The 21374-nt window shown below is 39.4% G+C and overlaps 1 protein-coding gene across 2 annotated transcripts in view; it reads left to right on the forward strand.

The window, feature by feature from the left end:
* rad17 (RAD17 checkpoint clamp loader component) overlaps positions 1 to 21374 on the forward strand; it is a 52048-nt gene that overhangs the window by 17991 nt on the left and 12683 nt on the right. For both annotated transcript variants that reach the window (XM_072388578.1, XM_072388579.1), the window contains 8 exons: positions 4426 to 4478; positions 4781 to 4906; positions 6563 to 6632; positions 6714 to 6825; positions 6957 to 7151; positions 17521 to 17624; positions 17713 to 17859; positions 18203 to 18331. In XM_072388578.1, the coding sequence (XP_072244679.1) occupies positions 4426 to 4478; positions 4781 to 4906; positions 6563 to 6632; positions 6714 to 6825; positions 6957 to 7151; positions 17521 to 17624; positions 17713 to 17859; positions 18203 to 18331 (936 nt within the window). The remainder of the gene's footprint in view (positions 1 to 4425; positions 4479 to 4780; positions 4907 to 6562; positions 6633 to 6713; positions 6826 to 6956; positions 7152 to 17520; positions 17625 to 17712; positions 17860 to 18202; positions 18332 to 21374) is intronic.

Consider the following 21374-nt stretch of genomic DNA (forward strand, 5'->3'; position numbering starts at 1 on the left):
TCTATCAAATAAATATGACTTAAACCAGCCTAATGCAGTTCCTTTAATCCCAATAACATGTTCAAGTCTCTGTAACAGAATGCTGTGATCGATCGTATCAAATGCAGCACTGAGATCCAACAGGACAAGCACAGAAACAAGTCCACGATCAGAGGCTAAGAGGAGATCATTGGTAACTTTCACCAGTGCTGTTTCTGTGCTATGATGCACTCTGAATCCTGACTGAAACTCTTCAAACAGATTATTTCTATGTAAATGATCACAAAGGTGAGCTGCAACTATTTTTTCAAGAACTTTAGACAAAAAAGGGAGATTGGATATAGGTCGATAATTAGCCAACACTTCTGAATCAAGAGTAGGTTTTTTAAGTAAAGGTTTAATTACAGCAACCTTAAAAGTCTGAGGTACATATCCTGTCAACAAAGACAGATTGATCAAATCCAATATGGAAGTGTCAATTAAGGGGAAAACCTCCTTGAACAGTCTGGTTGGGATTGGGTCTAAAATACAAGTTGATGGTTTAGAAGAGACTATTGCTGTTGTTAGCTCAGAGAGATCAACTGGGCAGAAGCGTCTAAATACAAATCAGGTTCGAAAGATACTTCTAAAGCTGCTCTACTTGATGATACACCAGTGATAATAGTGGGAAGGATTCCATTAATCTTCTCTCTGATAAAAACAATTTTATTGATAAAGAATCTCATGAAATCATCACTGCTGAGAGTTGAAGGAATACATGGCTAAACAGAGCTCAGACTCTTTGTCAGCCTGGCAACAGTGCTGAAAAGAAACCTGGGATTATTCTTATTCTTGTCTATCAATAATGAATAATAAGCAGTTCTAGCTTTACGAAGGGCTTTCTTATACGTTATTAAACTATCTTTGAGACTCTTCTAAATTAGAGGAACGCCACTGTCTCTCCAGCTTTCTTGCAGTCTGCTTTAACGCATGCAGCTGTGAATTATGCCAAGGAGCCAATCTCTTCTGACTGATTACCTTCCTTTTCAGAGGGGCAACATTGTCCAGTGTTGTACGCATTGAAGCTATAGTACTGTCAACAAGAGAGTCAAGTTCTACTGGAGTAAAATTTAGGCAGCCGTCCTCTGTTATATCTGCACATGGCAGTGAAGAAAAGGATGATGAAATCAACTCTTTAAATCTGGTTACAGCATTCTCTGACAGACACCTTCTATATGTAAAATTCTTCTCAGAAGCCGTATAGTCAAGTAATGTAAATTCAAAAGTTATTAAAAAATGGTCAGACAAGACAGAGTTATGAGGGAACACTGTTAACTGTTCACTCTCAATGCCATACGTCAGCACAAGGTCAAGGGTATGATTAAGGCAGTGAGTATGTCTGTGAACACTTTGAGAAAATCCAATAGAGTCTAATATAGAATTAAAGTTAATATTTTGGCTGTCATTTTCAACATCTACATGAATATTAAATTCACCCACTACAATGACTTTATCTGTACTCAGCACTAACTGGGATAAAAACTCTGAGAATTCAGACAGAAACTCAGAATAAGGGCCAGGTGGACGATACACAACAACAAACACAAGAGGTTTTTGTGATTTCCACTTTGGGTGGGAAAAACTGAGAAGCTAAAACTAATCTTGGGTCTAGGACTGATTAGTAACCCTGATCTGAAGATAGCTGCCACTCCTCCTCCTCTGCCTGTGGTTGGAGGAACGTGAACATTTAAATAGTCAGAGGGAGTTGATTCATTAATGCTAACATGATCCTCCTGCTGCAGCCAGGTTGCTGTAAGACAAAATATATCAATATGATGATCACAGATCAAATCATTCACTAACAGAGACTTCCAAAGGAGAGATCTAATATTCAGCAGCATCAGGTGGGAAGCCGCAGAGAAGTGTGTAAGACTACAAGTCTGCATCCTGGTCTCAACCCTGGGTTGTCATGTTTTTGGATGACTAATAAATTCGTCCATATTTCTAGAAATGAGAGCCGCTCCTTCCAAAGTGGGATGGATGCCGTCTCTCCTCATCAGACCAGGTTTTCTCCAGAAAGATTGCCAGTTATCTATGTAGCCCACGTTGTTTGCTAGACACCATCTAGACAACCAGCGATTGAATGAGGACATGCGGCTAAACATGTCATCAGTGGTCAGATTTGGCAGGGGTCCAGAGAAAACTACGGTGTCCGACATTGGTCCGACAACTAAGGTGGGGCTCAAATCAATGCCATAATTTCTATTTGACTATATATTCAATAAAACAACACCCTCCCACAGCTAGAAACACACACACAGACAGAGAGAGAGAGAGAGATGGTATAGTTAATAGTTAAGTTATCCTAAAGCCATATTCTACCACACAACAGCCAAGAGTCAAAACACAGCCCCGACCAATTAAGCATGCTAATTAGGCAACAAGACCGCAGCAAGGAAGAGCATGAAACAGGCAGCGCGCAAAACGCAATAACAAAGTCAGCAAAGTTTCCAAAAACAATATTAAAACTCACCAGGTTGGATTTTCAAATTAGTACAATCTGCCGGGTTTTGTGATGAGCATGCACTCAAAGCGCGCTCACATTAGTGACGTACGTCATGTGAGTGACAGTTGTCATCGCAGTTGCCTGACGTGGAGGCGCTGTTGGACTTCGCACTTCTCTTGGTTTTATGGAAGGGATAACGCTGGCGCCACCTATGTCTGAAGTCATGAACGTTAGTTGGTGCTCCAGTATAATCGGTATGCCTGAAACTCATCCAGTGAGAAACGTTCCGCGGTGGAAAAATAAGTGTGATTAAAATGCGTTAATTTTTTTTAATGCATTCATTTTTGTGTAGTTAATTAATCTTAATTAACGCGTTAAAGTCCTGCCCTAATTTTATAATTTTATAACATCATTCCGTTCTCTTGATATGTTACCTTACTTGTTCAAAGATGTCTTTCAGTCCATTGGTCTCTGTTCGCTCACTATATCATACCTGATATAGTGTCTGGTCAAGTTTATTTTAAGAATGTTGTCATTCACCTACTCTTAAAATAAAAAAAACAAGCTTGATCCCTCTCTTTTTAGCAGCTACAGACCTATTTTGAAATTACCATTTATTGCTAAGATTTTAGAAGCTTGTGGCTAAGCAATTTACAGCTGTTTTAGAAAAGTACAGCATTCTTGATAATTTCAACTCTGGTTTTCTGTTTTTTTTAGTTAACCTTTGGAAAGTTTAATTTGCTGATCCTGTTTGTAAATTATTTATGCACTGGCAATGTAACTTCATTTTGAAAAGTGTGGATAATCCACTCAAGCAGTGCAACTGCCAAACCAGAGCAGAAATATCTCCCAAGAATCACAGTTTTGTGGGGAGTATAAATCACATATTGAAAATACAGACACTATGATCAGAACTACTGCAACATGCTGCCACTTTGATGCGTTGTTACATTCTTGATAATGTCATTCTATATCATGTCATTCTATATCTCATCAGGCGCTTTAGTGTTGTTGGGGAGATGTATGCCTGGATTTCTCTCTTGGACCTTTTGCCTCTGTGACTTAACCTTGAATATGTGGGATATAATGGATAGATTGGCGTGAAATACAATTTGTTGTGTTTGGATATTATCGGACTAACTGCGTTCTATTGTTTCGGATTAACTGCTACTTGGAAGGGCACATTTTCAATCAGACCGTTGTTTGCTCTGCTTGGAGAGGCCAGTAAAGTCAACCATTGCTCTGACTGAGTGTGGATTTGTTTTTAACCTTCCGATTCAATATAGAGCATGGTACAGTGCTAATAACCAAAAACATCTCAAATAATAGACTAACTAACTTCAACATACAACATAGTGGCCCATTCCAACTAGTTAGAATGAGCCAATACACACTGCATTGCAACACGATGAGCAGTATTACTTACTTTACCTGTCAGTGGTTTTTAACGCTGTGGTTGACCGGTGCATGCGGGCACATTATCCCTGCAAGTCATCTCTTTCATCTATAGCCATGTTGTTTTTTCTAACTGATGTTGGGTGTTAACATCTTTTTCTGCCAAAGTGGTATGTTGATCTAAAGCTATTGATGAAGAATAGAAAGAAAAACAACACATTTTACTGCTATGATACAGATGATTGAATCTGAATGTGAGTTTGATATCCAAACGATGCCCTTACAGAGAGAACACATTATTTTGAAGTTCATCCACAGGTTTGAATCTTCATGTGACAATTGAAGGTTCATGAGTACCTTGAGTCTTTCAGCACCTAGTTTGACCTTTTGTATTATAAACTGTCCACCATAACCTCATACCCTCATGAATGTATACCCCTCTCACTGATTATCTTCTCTCCCCACTTTTGCTACCCCCAACTATTTTGATTCAGGTTATGGCAATAAAGGCTATGCTAAACTATGCTGTGTCAGTTTATCTTCTTAGACATGTTTGTTTTCTTCAGGATTTCCCAAACCAGTTTTACAGGCAGCCTGGCAGCCTGCATGACATCTTGAGGTAAGAACTTAACAACTTACATCCTACAGTTGCTTTACCTGACAGTCTTATTACTTCTGGTTTAGTTTGAGGCTTTCTCTGTCTAAGTTTTTGAGAGCTGCTTTGCTGCTGCTCAGCAAGCTTTATGATTCACTGTAAGCATGGGGAAGTGTTTGACTTGATGAAGGGCTTCCAGCAGAACAGGCTGGTCACTAAATGTGTTAAGTTTTTTGAAGGTTTTGTTATTGTTCGCAAACAATTGCTATAGTACTGGCATGTTTCCTTTCTCTATTTGAGATTGTGTTGTCTTGTATGTCTTCCAGGCTCTTTGTGAAAACTAGTCGATGTCCCCTGGTGTTCATTGTGTCAGACTCTCTGAGTGGAGACAGCAGCTTACGCTCTCTTTTTCCCAGAGAGATCCAGGAGGAGCTGGGCATCAGCTGCATCAGGTTTAAGCAATAGACCGCTGATTGTGACTGGGCTAGTAGGATTTTATGAAAACCCCAAATCACTGTGCTCCATAAAGCTTAGAAATTCTATAAATTTCTAAAATTCTTTGAAAATGCAGATGTGCTCTGTGGTTTTCATTGAATTTGTGTTTGCAGCCTTCACATTTTACCATGTAGTTTATTGAGAGAGAAGCTAATTCCAGTCAGCTCCTGGACTGATCCTGGAGCTGACCAGCACCCAGTTTTCCCATGTGAGGCTCAAATTATTGATAGAGAAATATTGCAAACAAAACAATGAGAACTGATTGTGATAATATTCCTAATCCAGTTACGTTTGCATTTATATTCATGCATTTAACAGACGCTTTTATCCAAAGCAACTTACAAGGAAAACAGAGATAAATATAGCTGCAAGCAGTGATAGGGGGGTCTATCAGCATAGCAGATAAGCCTATGACTGCTCAGGAAGGCATCATTAATCCATACACCAAGTTAGGCATCGATATGTCAATGCATCGAAGAGATATGGCCTCACTTTCTGTATGGCGTGTCAGCACCGAATTTGATTGGCTGCTACAGGCAAACGGAAGTGAATTTAAAAAATCCAAATGATACCTTTTGTGAGGCTTGGTCTGAAGATTCTATGTGTCAAGTCCCGTGGAAATCAGACAATCTTGGTGAGCCCTAATGCTTTTTGAAGGTTTTTAATATAATTCAAAATGGCGGAAAATCCAAAATGGCGCAAATGACGTCACAGGGTGCTTTGACCTCGTCTACATCCAGGGATTCCAACGGTACCTCATGTGTGAAATTGGGACCAACGGGTCCAAAGATATGAGCAAAAATTTATTTTTGCTAGATATAGCGCCTCATAGTCTCAAGGTCACCAATATTCTTGGGCCTCTTAAAGAAGTGGTTATGAGTCTATGTTAGAAGTTTGACGTCAAAAGATCAAACAGTTGTTGAGATATGGTCTCACTTCCTGTTTGGCATCGTGGCCGCCAAGTTTGATTGATTGTAGTGGGTGGACAAAGTTTTGAAATTGAAAAATCCATCTTCTAGCTTTTGTGTGGAATCGGTCAAAATTTGCGACCGATGAAATGTTTTTAAGCTTTTCAACAAAATCCAAAATAGTGGAAACTCTAGTTAGGCGAAAATTGACGTCATGATCTAAGGAGTCTAACGGTACTGAATTTGTGAAAGTCCAAAGTTATGCAGTTGAATGTACTTCAAACTTTGACGTGTTGGTGGCGCTAGAGAGTTCGCTTTGCCATAGACTTTAATTGCAGCGGAAAGTAGATCAATAACAATAGGAAAAGCTACAAACACAATGGATGCCTGCAGCTTTGCTGCTAGACCCCCAATTACAATGTCAAGAGTTGGGGAGACCACCCAAACCTATGTTTAGGTTACTTAAGTTTGCAGTTCAAGAGAGAGTGCAGTGGGGAAAAAGGTTACCCTTTAGAGTAACGGTCTCTGTCTAAACATCCCTATAAACATTTTCTGGCTAAGTTACTGAATTAAGGCTGTGACAGTTTAGAATACACTGCAGAAATTTGTGGTAAGTTTCAATGTTTTGGCATTTATCTTGATGTTGTGCAATTATGTGTCTTTCAACTGGACTTCCATGAATGGCGTATTGTGGGGGTTTTTCAGCTTTAATCCAGTGGCTCCAACTACAATGATGAAGGTCCTGAATAGCGTTTTGACCCTTGAGACAAGAAGGGTGAGGGAAGCCTCACAATTGATTCCACATAGAAAAACCTTTGTTTTCTACATAATTTCATTTGCTGATCACTTTCAACAGAGTTGTGGAAGAATGGGTCTGCCAGACAAGACAGCACTGGAAACACTGTGTTCAGGAAGCTCTGGGGATGTTCGTAGTGCCATCAATAGTCTCCAGTTCCTCTGTCTCCCAGGTCAGAGTTAATCCACACACCTCACCATACTGCACAGGACAAGTAGTCAAGAGTGTACACATGCCAACTGTTACATTTTTTACATTTGATCGGTGCTTTAGCCTTTTCAAGTAAACTTTAGTATTTTTCAGACACTTCATTGGAAAAGGGGTTACTGTGGAAGAAGGAGAAACCTGTAATGTCACTTGGAAGAAGCGTTTCTATAAGGAACCAGAGGATGAAAAAGTCAAGGAAGACAAAAGAGGTTGAAGAGCAGCAGGCTGTTGGAGGGAAAGATGCTTCTCTTTTCCTGTTCAGAGCACTGGGAAAGATCCTGCACTGCAAACGTGAGTCATGTCTCCAAGTTTTACATGCAAGCCCATCCTATGATTTACTTCCACGTATGATTTCTGCAGTGAAAAGTATTCTACATGCAAGTGTTGTTAGACCAATTTATCTTAGTCCCCTGTGTATAGAAGCTCAGAGGGCTTTATGTCAGAAAGCATATACTGGATTTCCTTAAGCTTCTATCAGAGGCAGGACTTTCTTTCTCATTTTCATTGTTATTTGTGATTGACTTGTCATATTTTTCTTCAATTAATGCTTCAAAACAAAATCTAGAGTGATGCATGTAAACACTTGCAAATAATTTCCACATACTTGTGTGTTCACTTGCAAGTCAAGTAGAAGTCCATTCACTACCGTGTAGAGCTCTGTAATCGGGACAAGTGTGTGAAACACCACTAAGGTTTTCCTCCCTACTAGAATTTGTCTTGACTACGCTGAAAAAGTTGAACTTTTGTGGATTGTGGAGAAAGACCACACTGTGTGCCAGAAAGTTGAATGAATGAAGTAACAAACAGGCTAACAAACTATTGGATTGGCAAGCTGTGACAACACATATCCTGCACCGTAAAATGCCTTCTTAGTTTAACTGGATAGAAATTCCTCTGTTTTAAGCAGAGCTTTATTGTAATAGCAGCATATTCATACTGTATGCAGCAGTTTATTGGACTGATCCGAATTGGTTAAAAATGGAAAAATCAAACAGTAACACTTAAACGAAAGCTTAAAAAAAACATACTTAAAGGGGATATGGCATGATAATTTCCAGTCATTTAATTATTGATCTTTGGTACCTCTGGATTAGCTGTGCGCATTTCATAACTCCAAATAGTTTGTAATTAGTTCAGAACAAGGAGAGTTTTCTCCCGGGAGAAGCCACCTCCTGAGAACGAGAGGATCTGACTAAAGTGTCTACTGATTGGTTGAATTCCTGGAGATTAGCGTAGGAAGGAGATGACGATGACTTGTGAACTTGCAACTACTCCAGCTGCTGGCTAGAAAGCAGAAACTCATGAGATCCAGACTCATGTTGGAATCAGAATCAGAACCAGAACATCAAAGTGAGTGTCATAAAGTACCATCACAGCAAAGATTACAGTAGGACATCTCTGTTTGGTAAATCTGTTCAGTACTTGTTTGTGTGAGTAACTGAGCAGTATCTGAGCAGTTGTGGAAGCAACAAAAGGACACGTCCAGTTGTCTTTTGTTTAAATGTACACTGCTCAAAAAAATAATGGGAATACTAAAATAACACATCCTAGATCTCAGTGAATGAAATATTCCAGTTGAAAACTGTTATTCATTACATAGTGGAATGTGTTGAGAACAAAATAACATAAAATGATCAATGTAAATCAAAATTATTATCCCATTGAGGTCTGGATTTGGAATCCTACTCAAAATAAAAGTGGAAAATCACATTACAGGCTGATCCAACTTCAGTGGAAATTCCTCAAGACAAGTCAAAATGAGGCTCAGTAGAGTGTGTGGCCTCCACGTGCCTGTATGACCTCTCTACAACACCTGGGCATGCTCCTGATGAGCCGGCGGATGTATTCCTGAGGGAGCTCCTCCCAGACCTGGATTAAAGCATCAGACAACTCCTGGACAGTCTGTGGTACAATGTGGTGTTGGTGGATGGAACGAGACATGATGTCCCAGATATGCTCGATTAGATTCAGGTTAGGGGAACGGGCAGGCCAGTCCATAGCATCAATGCCTTCATCATGCAGGAACTGCTGACACACTTCCGCCACATGAGGCCCAGCATTGTCATTGTTCTCGGTTGCTATGCGCCAACCTTATCGACAGAAATTCTGTTCATCGTTGATATAATTATTAGGGCTGGGCACATTAACACATTATTTTTGCGTTAACTAATGAATTCATTATCGCCAATAATTATTTGTCTCCCATTAGCGCAGTTGTTATTATTCATTATTTTATTGTAAAAGTCTGTTGCTCATTGGCTTTTATTTTGAAAAGTCCATTGAGCCTGGGATGTTGGTTACTGCTGCGGCGCTCACAGGAAACAGCAGAAGGTTACGTAACTTTTACATGGCCATTTTCATTTAAAAGTTTTTCCAGATGGCGCAATCGACAGAGCCAAAGTTCTTTGTAAGCACTGCAACGTTGAATTGTCTTATCACCGGAGTACTTCCATCATATGACTGTACAGTTTCAATAAAAGTACGTTATATGCTACTTTTGAATTCATTTTTGGATTTTGCGTATAGCAATGTGATTATTCATGATTAATTAGAAGAAATCATGTGATTAACGCATAATATAATATTTGCCCAGCCCTAATAATTATGTTTTTTTAGTGATCTCATTTTTATTTACATTTTGTTTCATTTAAATTTTTTTGACAAAAAAAGGCTCAGTAGAGCAGTGTACACAAGAGAAGAACTGTTGGCACGGTCAAGGATTGGACATGGAATTAAACATCCAATTCCAGCCGAGCTAAAAAAAAAAGCTGTACTGTGGATGCAGAGCTGGAGCAACACTCAGTGGGTTTATATGATGAGATTAACTGGATTATAGCTATAGTTGGGTTATGCTCCTTATCTGAGGGTAATTATCCTTTGTTACATGGCGGTGAATGTATCGACTATCGCTAATAGAGCCACTTCCGGTTCACGTCTTCACCACCACCAACATCAACAAATTCAGGCATTCAGAAAGATGGCGAACGAAGAGCAAGATGAAGCTACGTCCCTCTACATTTGTGATGAGCTGGTTATGGCACAAACGTGATGCACAACGGCGCATTCTCCATCGCGTTGTTTGTATTTTTTTCTAACGGCGGCGACAACAACAATAATATCGTCTCCGTCGACTTCCGGGTGACGATTGCGGAAAAAAATCTCGAGCATGCGCAGAACCGATCCACTGTCCAACTTATCCAACCGATCCACTGTCGTCTCCAGGCACGTTCAGTGGGCAGTCGAATCAAGTTATCCTGGGGTCTTAATTTGATCGCAAGTAACCTGATCCGATTCGATTTCTTGTTGGATTAAGCTTGTTACATGAGCTGAATAACTCAATCTTATTGTAATTTAGCCAATAATCTGATCCGATTGCCCGCATGTAACCGCACTGACTAAAGCCAAAGAGGCACAACAGGAGGTGGAGGTACAAGCCTTTTCTGCCCTTAGCGTTCCTATTCAAACACTTTCAGTGTTATAACGTTACAGAAAACACATGAAATATGTGTGCTAAGGCTAATTAATCCAATCGTCACTGTCAGTGTTAACATTTACAGCTATAATATGAGTAAGTAGCAAGTTAACTCTGTTTACGCTAATTTTAGCAGCTAACTAGCCAGTTCGCTTACCAAGATGACGATCCCTCTTCACAATCAGACACAACAACATGCTTCCTTTTCAGATGCTCATGCATCGTCGTTATGCTGCCGTGGAAGGCAAGTTCTGCCTTGCAGATATTGCATTGCACACATTTGTCTTTGGTTTTCTTAAAATGCTCCCACACTTTTGAGCTCCGTTGCCAGGTAGCCATGAAACTAGAGCCCGTCTGGGTTAACTTCCTGTGACATCACGGCTGACCCCGATTACAACTACTGCGCATGTGTGTCAAGGACAGAAAGGCAGACGCAGCAGTGGAAGGTGCCGTAGCAGTTTAGACAGAAAAACAAAGTTTGAAAAAAAAAAACGATGCATCGACTATTAAATTAGTCGTTGACGAATTTAATAGTTGACATAATCGTGACTAGTTGACTAATCGTGGCAGCCCTAGACAATAATATTGTTTATCTGCAATAATTTGTGGGGTAATATATCGTCCAGCAAAATTTGTTATCGTCCCAGGCCTAGCTGTCACCAAGGCAGCTTTTTACCAACTCAGAATCATCAACAGAATTAAATGTTTTCTCTCCCAAAAAGACCAGGAGAAACTCATCCATGCATTCATCTCCAGTAGACTTGATTACTGTAATGGTCTTTTAACTGGACTTCACAAAAAGAGCATTAAAAAGCTGCAGCTCATCCAGAATGCTGCTTCTAGAGTTTTAACCAGGACTAAGAGATCTGAACACATCACACTAGTTTTAAAATCTTTACTCTAGCTTCTAGTCAGTCACAGAATAGATTTTAAAAGCCTTCTGATGGTTTACAAATCCCAGAATGGTTTAGGCCCAAAATACATCTGTGATATGTTCAGAGAATATAAACCCAGCAGAGCTCTTAGATCCAAGGACTCAGGTCAGCTGGTCCAGTCCAGAGTCCAGACTTAACACGGAGAAGCAGCATTTAGCTGTTATGCTACAAATAATAAGTGGAACTGCCAGAGGAGGTTAAACTGTCACCAAATGTAGACATTTTTCTAGACTTATCTAGACTGTTGCTTGTTTTTAATAATAACTTTAATATAATTTAGATTTTATTATCTTATTTCTTTCTTTTACAATTACAATACGATGTTTTGTAATTATACCTCAAACTGAGATGTCTTGTAAGTATACCGCAACCGGCGATGTTTTGTAATTATTCCGTAAACTGCTATGTTTTGTAATTATACCGCAAACTGCGATATTTTGTAATTATACCGCAAATGGCAATGTTTTATAATTATTCCACAAACGGCAATGTCTGTAAATATTTAAAAAAGGCGATGAATTAAAGGGGAACTCCAGTATTTTTAAACCTAGACCTTATTTCTGGCATGAAATACGTTTATCTACTCACCGAGAACAGTTTGGTGAAAGTTGGCGTCCTTCAGAAGATATTTAGATTCCTCGAGATCCATATAACGGAGTGAACGGGGCTTAGACGATGCAGCCTCTAAATAACGCATTATCTGTCTTTATTTCACCAATACTTTAAGAAGAATGAATGAACAAACGTGTACTATAGCTCTGTTAGCTCATAGCTGCTGTGTTGTTGTTATTGTCGGCTATCGGGGGGCTTATAGAGGGTTTTCTACACACTCGTCTACTGGGATTACGTCATCGATGCGCACTGCTGCAGCACAGCTCATTTACTCCGTGCTCTGTGACAGTCGGCTAACTTCACACGTATTTTGCTACTAATAGTTTTGTGCAACATGGCAGGATATTTATCAGATTTTGACAACGTGGACGACAACTTTGAGTATGATGGAAGTCCTTACCGGAGTACGGACCTGTTTTGGCTCCTTTTCTTTTCACCCTGAACACATCAGACTTGAGGTACAACTCAGAGTCCTGCCACATACAGAAGTATTCTGATGATACGGCTGTTGTGGCATGTGTGCACGTTGGACAGAGGAAGGAGTATGGGGACCTTGTGGAGTCCTTCAATGGCTGGTACAAAAATAACTGTCTGCTCCTGAACACTACCAAAACCAAATAACTGGTGGTAGAGGAGATCAGGAGATCTAAAACTTCATGCCAGTCAGTCTGCATTGATGGAGGGGAGATAGAGACTGTTCAGACCTGAAAATACCTAGGGGTGTTGCTGGATAATAAACTGGAGTGGTCTGCCAACATAGAAGCAGTGTACAGGAAGGGCAAGAGTCGTCTCTTGTTCCTGAGACGGCTTAGGTCCTTCAACGTCAGCAGTGACATGATATGCATATTTTATCCCACTATCACTGAGAGTGCACTGTTCTATGCTGTTGTCTGCTGGGGGAGTTGCACTACAGACAAATACTGTAGGTGCCTGAACAAACTGATGAAAAAGGCCAGTTCTGTAGAAGGTAGAAAGCTAGACCCTCTCAGTGTTGTGGTGAAGCAACAGATGAGGAGGAAATTATATTCTGTTTTGGAGGGTAATAAACATCCTCTCCACAGCAGCCTGGCAGGTCAGAAGAGCAGCTGCAGGACTGAGAGGTTCAGGAGGGCCTTTGTCGCCACAGCCATAAGGCTTTTTAACAGCGACTACTGACATGTTTTTCTCAAATTTATTATTTATTTATTTAGTCATTTATTATTATTATTATTATTATTATTATTATTATTATTATTATATATTTTTTAGCTACTTGACTAATTTGAATTTCCACCAATGGGGGATGAATGAAGTATTTTCTATTATATTCTATTCATGCATGAGAAGGAACCCAGGGCCCATTGCACCACCATACGGTCTCACAATGGGTCTGAGGATCTCATCCCGGTACCTAATCAGCCAGAAAGGATGAGAACAGAGAAATGGTATGTGGTCACCACCTGCAGAACCACTCTTTTGTAGGGGTTGTCTTGCTAATTGCCTCTAATTTTCACCTGTTGTCTGTTCCATTTGCACAACAGCAGGTGAAATTGATTTATAATCAGTGTTGCTTCCTTACAGGACAAGTTGATTTAATTTGTGTTGTTTAGGTGTTCCCTATTTTTTTGAGCAGTGTATTAACAAAAAATAAGGTTAGCCCCGGGTTGCCTTTTTGCTCAGTGTAACCATGATGTTACACTAAAATCTGTTCATATGTCTAATGCTTACACAACACAGACATTTGAAACAGTTTCACTCACAGCTCAAGGTTCAGACTCATGTTCTTTTAGAGTAGGAACAGCCTGCACATTCAGCTTCAGTCTCCCCACAAAGCCAGTATACTACTTCTTGTTCATTAAACTGTTGTATGTGAAGTGTCGTGAACAAATCCACACTGACTGTGTCACTGACCAGGAAAAACAAACCACATCCATTGATCCAAGACTGCTGGGTCTTTAGGGTCTTTAGGGAAGATGAAAAGGGTCGACTTGTCACATGCAAAAACACATTTTCTTGAAGACATCCCTGAAGCAAAAACAAAATACTTTCTATGAAACAACTAGCAGATTACTCTTTCCTTACAGCGTGATAAGTTCAACTTTTAAAATGGTGGACATATGCACTCTCCATGGGTCCACACTGCCTGGAAAATTTGACCATAAATCAAATCTCAAACTGTGCGTGAAAAGGATGTAGAAAAAGTCTTTCGAGCGATAGTTTGAGACTGCTGGATAAAAGGAGATTGTTCTGCATAACAACACTAAAACATGCATATAGCTCTGTATTTGGGGACTTTGGGTGACGGTCAGATCAAATAGCACTGTGTGCACAATTATTAGGCAAGTCATATTTTGGAGGATTATTTATATTAATGAACAATGATCTCGGTCAATAAAAATGTTAATAAACCTCAAACATGAATATTCAACAAAGTAAAAGTGAGGTTTTGGCTTTCTTAGGAGAATATCTATACGTGTACAATTACGAGGCAACTGACACAACTAAATTAAAAACACATTTTCCCATCTCACTTTCTTATTTTTAAATAAAGAATGAGAATTCTTTAAAAGAGAATTATAAACAAACAACTCAAAATGTTCAAATAAACATTTCTGACATTTAAAAAAAATAAATCAGTGACCAATATAGCCACCCTTCCTTTCAATAACTGTGATAAGCCTTCCATTCATGGAGTCTGTCAGTTTCTTTATCTGTTGACGATCAACTTTCTGTGCAGCAACAACCACGACCTCCCAGACACTGTCCGGAGAGGTGTACTGTTTTCCTTCACTGGAAATCTCCTGTTTCAGAACTGCCCACAAGTTCTCAATTGGGTTCTGGTCAGGTGAGGAAGGGGCCATTTTTTCATCTTTAATGCCTTTACTGGCTAGCCGTGCAGTGGAGTACTTAGATCGATGTGATGGAGCATTGTCCTGGATAAAAATTATTGCCTTTTTGAAATATGCAGACTTCTGGCTGTATCACTCCTTGAAGAAAGTGTCTTCTAAAAACTGTCAGTAGGTTTGGGAGTTGATTTTGAGTCCATCTTCAACCCAAAAAGGTCCAACGAGCTCATCTTTAGTAATACCAGCCCATACCAGTACCCCACCTCCACCTTGCTGGCGTCTGAATCGAAGTGGAGCTCTGGGCCCGTTACTGATCCAGTCACGGGCACATCCATCTGGTCCGTCAAGAGTCACTCTCATTTCAGCAGTCCATAAAACCTTTGAAAAATCAGTCTTCAGATATTTGTTGACCCAGTCTTGACTCTTCATCTTATGTGTCTTGTTCAGTGGTGGTCGGGTTTCAGCCGTCCTTACCTTGGCCATGTCTCTGAGGTCTGAACATCTTGTACTTCTGGGTACTTATTAGCACTGGAAGATATTGGGTTCCTGGCAGCTTCACACTTGATTTTTCTCAGATCCTTGGCAGTTAATTTGCGTCTTTTTTTCTCAATACGTTTCTTGCGACCCTGTTGACTGTTTGCAACAAAACGTTTGATGGTTGTGTAATCACGCCCCAATATCTTAGCAATTTCAAGAGTGCTGCATCCCTCTGAGAGACTTTTTGTCATTTTTGACTTTTCAGAGTCAGTTAAATCTCTTTTTTAGGAAAATAAGCTGCCTAATAATCATGCACACTTTGATGTAGGGTGTTAACCTCCTTAGGCCACACCCGCCCTCATTACACAGATACACATGACCTGCTATGGTTAAATCCATTAAAGCATTCAAGTTTATAGAGCTTGGAGTTAGAAAATATGCATACAAATGATGATATGGTCAACATACTAATAATTGTGCACACAATGTAGTTTCCTGCCAGCTACTGGGATTTTTGTTTTTCCAGTTAAAACCACACAGATGTATATGTATATGCCATATCAGTGTAGATTTTTACACATCAGACAGTTGTGTCCTGTGTACAACAGTGTATGTTACAACAACATGTTTAAACACAGACATTCTGCAGAAGATCGTGACAAACAAAAATCTACAATACAGCTCTTGCTGAGTCTTTATGAAAAATTGTATGTTTAAATTGTTTTAGATTAATAATGATAATCTGCTCCTCTGCACCCTCTCTCTGACCAGCTCTTAGCTTAGCTTCCCATCAGAATGTCTCCTTGATTCTCCAGCTGACTGCTGTTAACACCTTGATTAATCAGTACTTCTTCACACAACAAAGGTTTCTGTATGTTTTAGGAGACCATTCACTATGGTCTAGGAATTGCTGAGAACCAGCTCATTACAGGAGTATCCTAGACCCCTATCATGTTCTGCCATGCAGGCAACATAAAGTTGACTCAGAGTGAATGAAATCAAGGGTTTCATTTGAAATTTTTTAGCAATCCAGTTAAAAAGAATAAGAAGCCATGAGAGCATAGTGAGCTGCAGCAGCAATAGTGTGGAGACTGTCCTTGCAGGCCTCACTGAGCTGTGAACAAGTAGTTTTATCTCACGCATAACCCAAAAGCTCTTGGGCTGTGTTCAGAGTATCCATGAATCATGAATCAGTCATTGTGCACATACCAGCACTATAGAACTATTAGAATATTACAACTCATATATAAACATCAGCTACTAGTTAATGTGACTTTTTAAACCTGGTGAGTATGATAAATCTTCTCATGGCTCAACCATGCTGTATAAGGGACTTAAGTTACTCACTGTAAACTGTAAACTAGGGTTGTGAGATGTTGTGCTTTTGTTTTCGCTGGAGGGGCAGCAGTTTATCACAAACACTGAAGAGTCATATGTGATTAGCAGTGGAATGACTGGAATAAAACTAATATCTACTGGCATATAATGGCTGAAGACCAGAAGGTTACAAGTTTTATTCTTAAAGGTTGGAGGTTGCTTGTCAAGGTGATGAACAGGTCCTGACCAGTTTCTACTCAGAAAAAAATTCTTGTGTGGACAGGTAATGTTTTCTGACCTAGGAGTTGTAAAATTGCTCTGTTTGAACATTCAAGCTTATATCAACTTTTTGTATGGCACTAATACTTCAAGATTAAATAACCCTGGGATTATGACCCTATTGAGAAATTTAAGGTGACCGGGAGAATATATATATTGAGAAAATTATGGACATTTAAGCAGCTCAAATCACCTTCAAGATGGGCATTAAGAGATAAAACCGTGGGTTATAACAGAAACCGTTTTGCTTCTAAACAACTCAAGTATTGCCAAGCAATTGATCTGTCCACTGAAGAAGATGATTCTGATTGACTAAGCCCTCTACTGTAAATCTAGAGCTCACCTTGAGGATGTTATCCACAATTAATTTGAAGCAAGAACACAACAGTATCGGCTAAAGCAACCTGATGGCAAAGTATGTTATGTTCCCCACTGTTATGCCAGCCAAAAAATAAATTCTGTGAGTGACGATCTTGTTCAGGTACCATTTAGATTCTTCAAAAATATGATGTCTCAGAAGGCCTTAATTAGTTTGAAATGAGTACCAAAACAATGATGCACGTCATCACTCTTTGCAATGCTTACAGTGGCTTAAATCACAAGGTAATCACATACATTTCTGCTTGTACACCCTGCTAATTTACCTGAAAGTCCTTCACAAAATCCAGCATCTGATCACTGAGGAGCCAGACTGCTGCGCTGTGACTTTGATTTTTGAAATTGTATTTTGATGTCTTCAACAGGAGAGAATCACAATGGTGCTGATGCAATTGAGGGTGCCTCTGCACCTGGCTTACCATGTCACCTGTTGCATCATTACAGAGAAGCATTGCTAATTAACCCTGAGGTAAATGTTTTTCTGTTTGTTTGTTGGATTTCTCCTTTTAGTTTGTTTATTGAACATTCAGAACTTAATTTTCTGTCTTTTCATTCAGTTAGTTGTTGAGCGTTCACACATGTTGGGAGGCATCTTCAACCTGTACCTTCACCAGAACTACTTGGACTTCTTTTCTGAGATGGAAGATGTGGAACGAGCCAGCGAGTATCTGTCTGATGCTGACCTCCTCACATCTGATTGGACAGTCAGTCTTTCGAAAGAAATTATAAACTAATAACCACGCTTTGATAAGTAAACTTAACAGTCTTCAGTAAACTGAAAAGTTCCTGTTTTTAGCATGCTCAACTGGTGTTTGTACAACACTATCTGTTCATTTTTATCCCTCCAAAACTCTTGGTTGATGGAATCTGAACCAAGTCTGTTGTGTTCAGCAACGTTAACAGGCTTTTCAACTGTACACTGAGAAACTCCCACAGACTCCCACACACAAAAGTCAGAGAAGAACATGACGTTTGTTTAAAGTCAATACTTTTCCATTGTAACAGGACAGCAAAGATGTTGTAAATCTGTGTTTTGTTTTGTTTTAGAGTTTCAGCATAATGAGTGATTATGGGTCTTCAGTGGCTACCAGGGGGCTCCTTCACTCAAACTCACACCAAGTGTCTGTCGGCTTCAGGCCACTCCACAAACCCAGTTGGTTGCTAGTCAGCAAAAAGGTATGATACACTGGGGCTGCTGCTCTGCTCAATCACAGTTTGAAGGTTTGGACAGATTAAGTTCTTTGTTGTTGCAAATGAGGAGACAAAGTCACCCAATACTGTGTCCTCATATGATGCAGTTTAAGTCTCCTTCACCATAAAAAAAATATGATACAAGTAGTTATATCTGTAACACCTGTTCCTATTGTATTGTAAGATAACACCTTAAATTTCCTTACTGAGGCTACAATTAGTTGAAAGAAAAATTTCTTGCAAAGTTACTGTACCAACATTTTATGATGATATGTTGCATGGGAAATGTTCCGAAATTGTGTTTATCAGCTACTTTACTATCCCAAAAAACTTCGTTGGAAGTTTCCTCACTTGTTGTGACTGACATGTGCACTTCATTATCACTTAATTTCATGTTGCATACTTTTCTATTTCACAGTAACTATTCAGACAAGCAGTGTTACTTGACCTTGTGTTAGTGAGATGCTACTGTTACAGTTGCAACCAAAAATACAGAGCTTGTTTTGATTTTCTTCTTCTTATTATTATTATTATTAATTCAATTCAATTCAATTCAATTTTATTTATATAGCGCCAAATTACAATTGTCATCTCAAGGCACTTATGTAATATAGTCCAATTCAAGCCAATTGGAATTCAATTCATTGTAATCATAATCCAATTAATTCATATAGAGCCAATTCAAAAATTAATATCCTAGCTAAGGAAACCAACAGATTGCACCGAAACTTGTCTTCAGTCCAATCTCCCGTCCTGAGCCTGAGGCGACTGTAGAAAGGAACGACTCCCTTTTAACAGGAAGAAACCTCTGGCAGAACCAGAACCAGGAAGGGTGGCCATCCGCCTCGACCAGCTGGGGTTTAAGAAGAGAGAAAAGAGGGAAAAGAGGGGGAAAAAACACCATAACGCCATTCAAAGGATACCTGTTGGAACAGGGAAACACAAGTTAATAACCACAATAATGTCACATGTACATAAAATCAATTGTGAAATTAAACAGGGGGAAAAAGAGAGCAAAGTGAGGAAAGGTGTGACAGATGAGGTCCCCCAGCAGTCTAACCCTATAGCAGCTTAACTATGGGATGTTTCAGAATTACCCGAGCCATCCCTAACTATAAGCTTTATCAGAAAGGAAAGTTTTCAGCCTAATCTTAAAAGTGGAAAGGATATCTGCTTCCCGGACATTTACTGGCAGCTTATTCCACGAGAGAGAGGCCTGATAACTGAAGGCTCTGCCTCCCATTCTACTTTTAGAAACTCTGGGAACAACAACTAAACCTGCAGTGTGGGAGCAAAGTGCTCTGTTAGGAAAATATCTTACAATGAGATCTTTAAGATATGATGGAGCTCGGTCATTAAGAGCTTTATATGTGAGGAGAAGAATCTTAAATTCTATTCTGAATTTAACAGGGAGCCAATGAAGAGAAGCTAAAACTGGAGAAACATGATCTCTCCTGTTAGTTCTCATCAGAACTCTGGCTGCAGCATTTTGGATCAACTGGAGGCTTTTCAGAGAATATGTGGGACAGCCCAATAATAAAGAATTACAGTAGTCCAATCTTGAAGTAACAAATGCATGAACTAGATTCTCTGCATCACCCTGAGACAGGATGTTCCTGATTTTAGCAATATTACGAAGGTGAAAGAAGGCAGTCCTAGAAACCAGTTTTATATGTGCGTCAAATGATAAATTCTGGTTAAAAAAAAACTCCAAGGTTCCTCACTGTAGAACTAGAAGCCAAGGAAATACCATCTAGAGTAACTATATAACTAGACAATTTCTCCCTAAAGCACTCAGGTCCAAAGAGAACAACTGCAGCTTTGTCTGAATTTAGAAGCAGACAGTTCTGAGTCACCCAGGTGTTTATGTCTTTAAGACAGGCTTGTAGTCTTGTAACCTTTTGGTTTCATTTGGTTTCATAGATAAGTACAGCAAAATTTATGCCATGCTGTCTAATAATGTTACCTAATGGAAGCATGTATAAAGTAAAAAGAATCGGTCCAAGCACAGAACCCTGAGGAACTCCATGACTTACTCTGGTGTGTGAGGAAGATTATTCATTTACAAGAACAAACTGGAATCTGTCAGATAAATATGACTTAAACCAGCCTAATGCAGTTCCTTTAATCCCAATAACATGTTCAAGTCTCTGTAACAGAATGCTGTGATCGATCGTATCAAATGCACCTCTGAGATCCAACAGAAGAAGCACAGAAACAAGTCCGCTATCAGAGGCTAAGAGGAGATCATTGGTAACTTTCACCAGTGCTGTTTCTGTGCTATGATGCACTCTGAATCCTGACTGAAACTCTTCAAACAGATTATTTCTATGTAAATGATCACAAAGTTGAGCTGCAACTATTTTTTCAAGAACTTTAGACAAAAAAGGGAGATTGGATATAGGTCGTTAATTAGCCAACACTTCTGAATCAAGAGTAGGTTTTTTAAGTAAAGGTTTAATTACAGCAACCTTAAAAGTCTGAGGTACATATCCTGTCAACAAAGACAGATTGATCAAATCCAATATGGAAGTGTCAATTAAGGGGAAAACCTCCTTGAACAGTCTGGTTGGGATTGGGTCTAAAATACAAGTTGATGGTTTAGAAGAAACTATTGCTGTTGTTAGCTCAGAAAGATCAACTGGGCAGAAGCTGTCTAAATACAAATCAGGTTCTAAAGATACTTCTAAAGCTGCTTTACTTGATGATATATCAGTGATAATAGTGGGAAGGATTCCATTAATCTTCTGTCTGATAGAAACAATTTTATTGATAAAGAATCTCATGAAATCATCACTGCTGAGAGTTGAAGGAATACATGGCTCAACAGAGCTCGGACTCTTTGTCAGCCTGGCAACAGTGCTGAAAAGAAACCTGGGATTATTCTTATTCTCTTCTATCAATAATGAATAATAAGCAGTTGATGAAATGAAAAGGATGATGAATTCAACTCTTTAAATCTGGTTACAGCATTCTCTGACAGACACCTTCTGTATGTAAAATTCTTCTCAGAAGCCGTATAGTCAAG

The sequence above is a fragment of the Leuresthes tenuis genome, unplaced genomic scaffold, assembly GCF_036924035.1.
Source record: "Leuresthes tenuis unplaced genomic scaffold, fLeuTen1.0.hap1 SCAF_6, whole genome shotgun sequence".
Taxonomy (NCBI): Eukaryota; Metazoa; Chordata; class Actinopteri; order Atheriniformes; family Atherinopsidae; genus Leuresthes; species Leuresthes tenuis.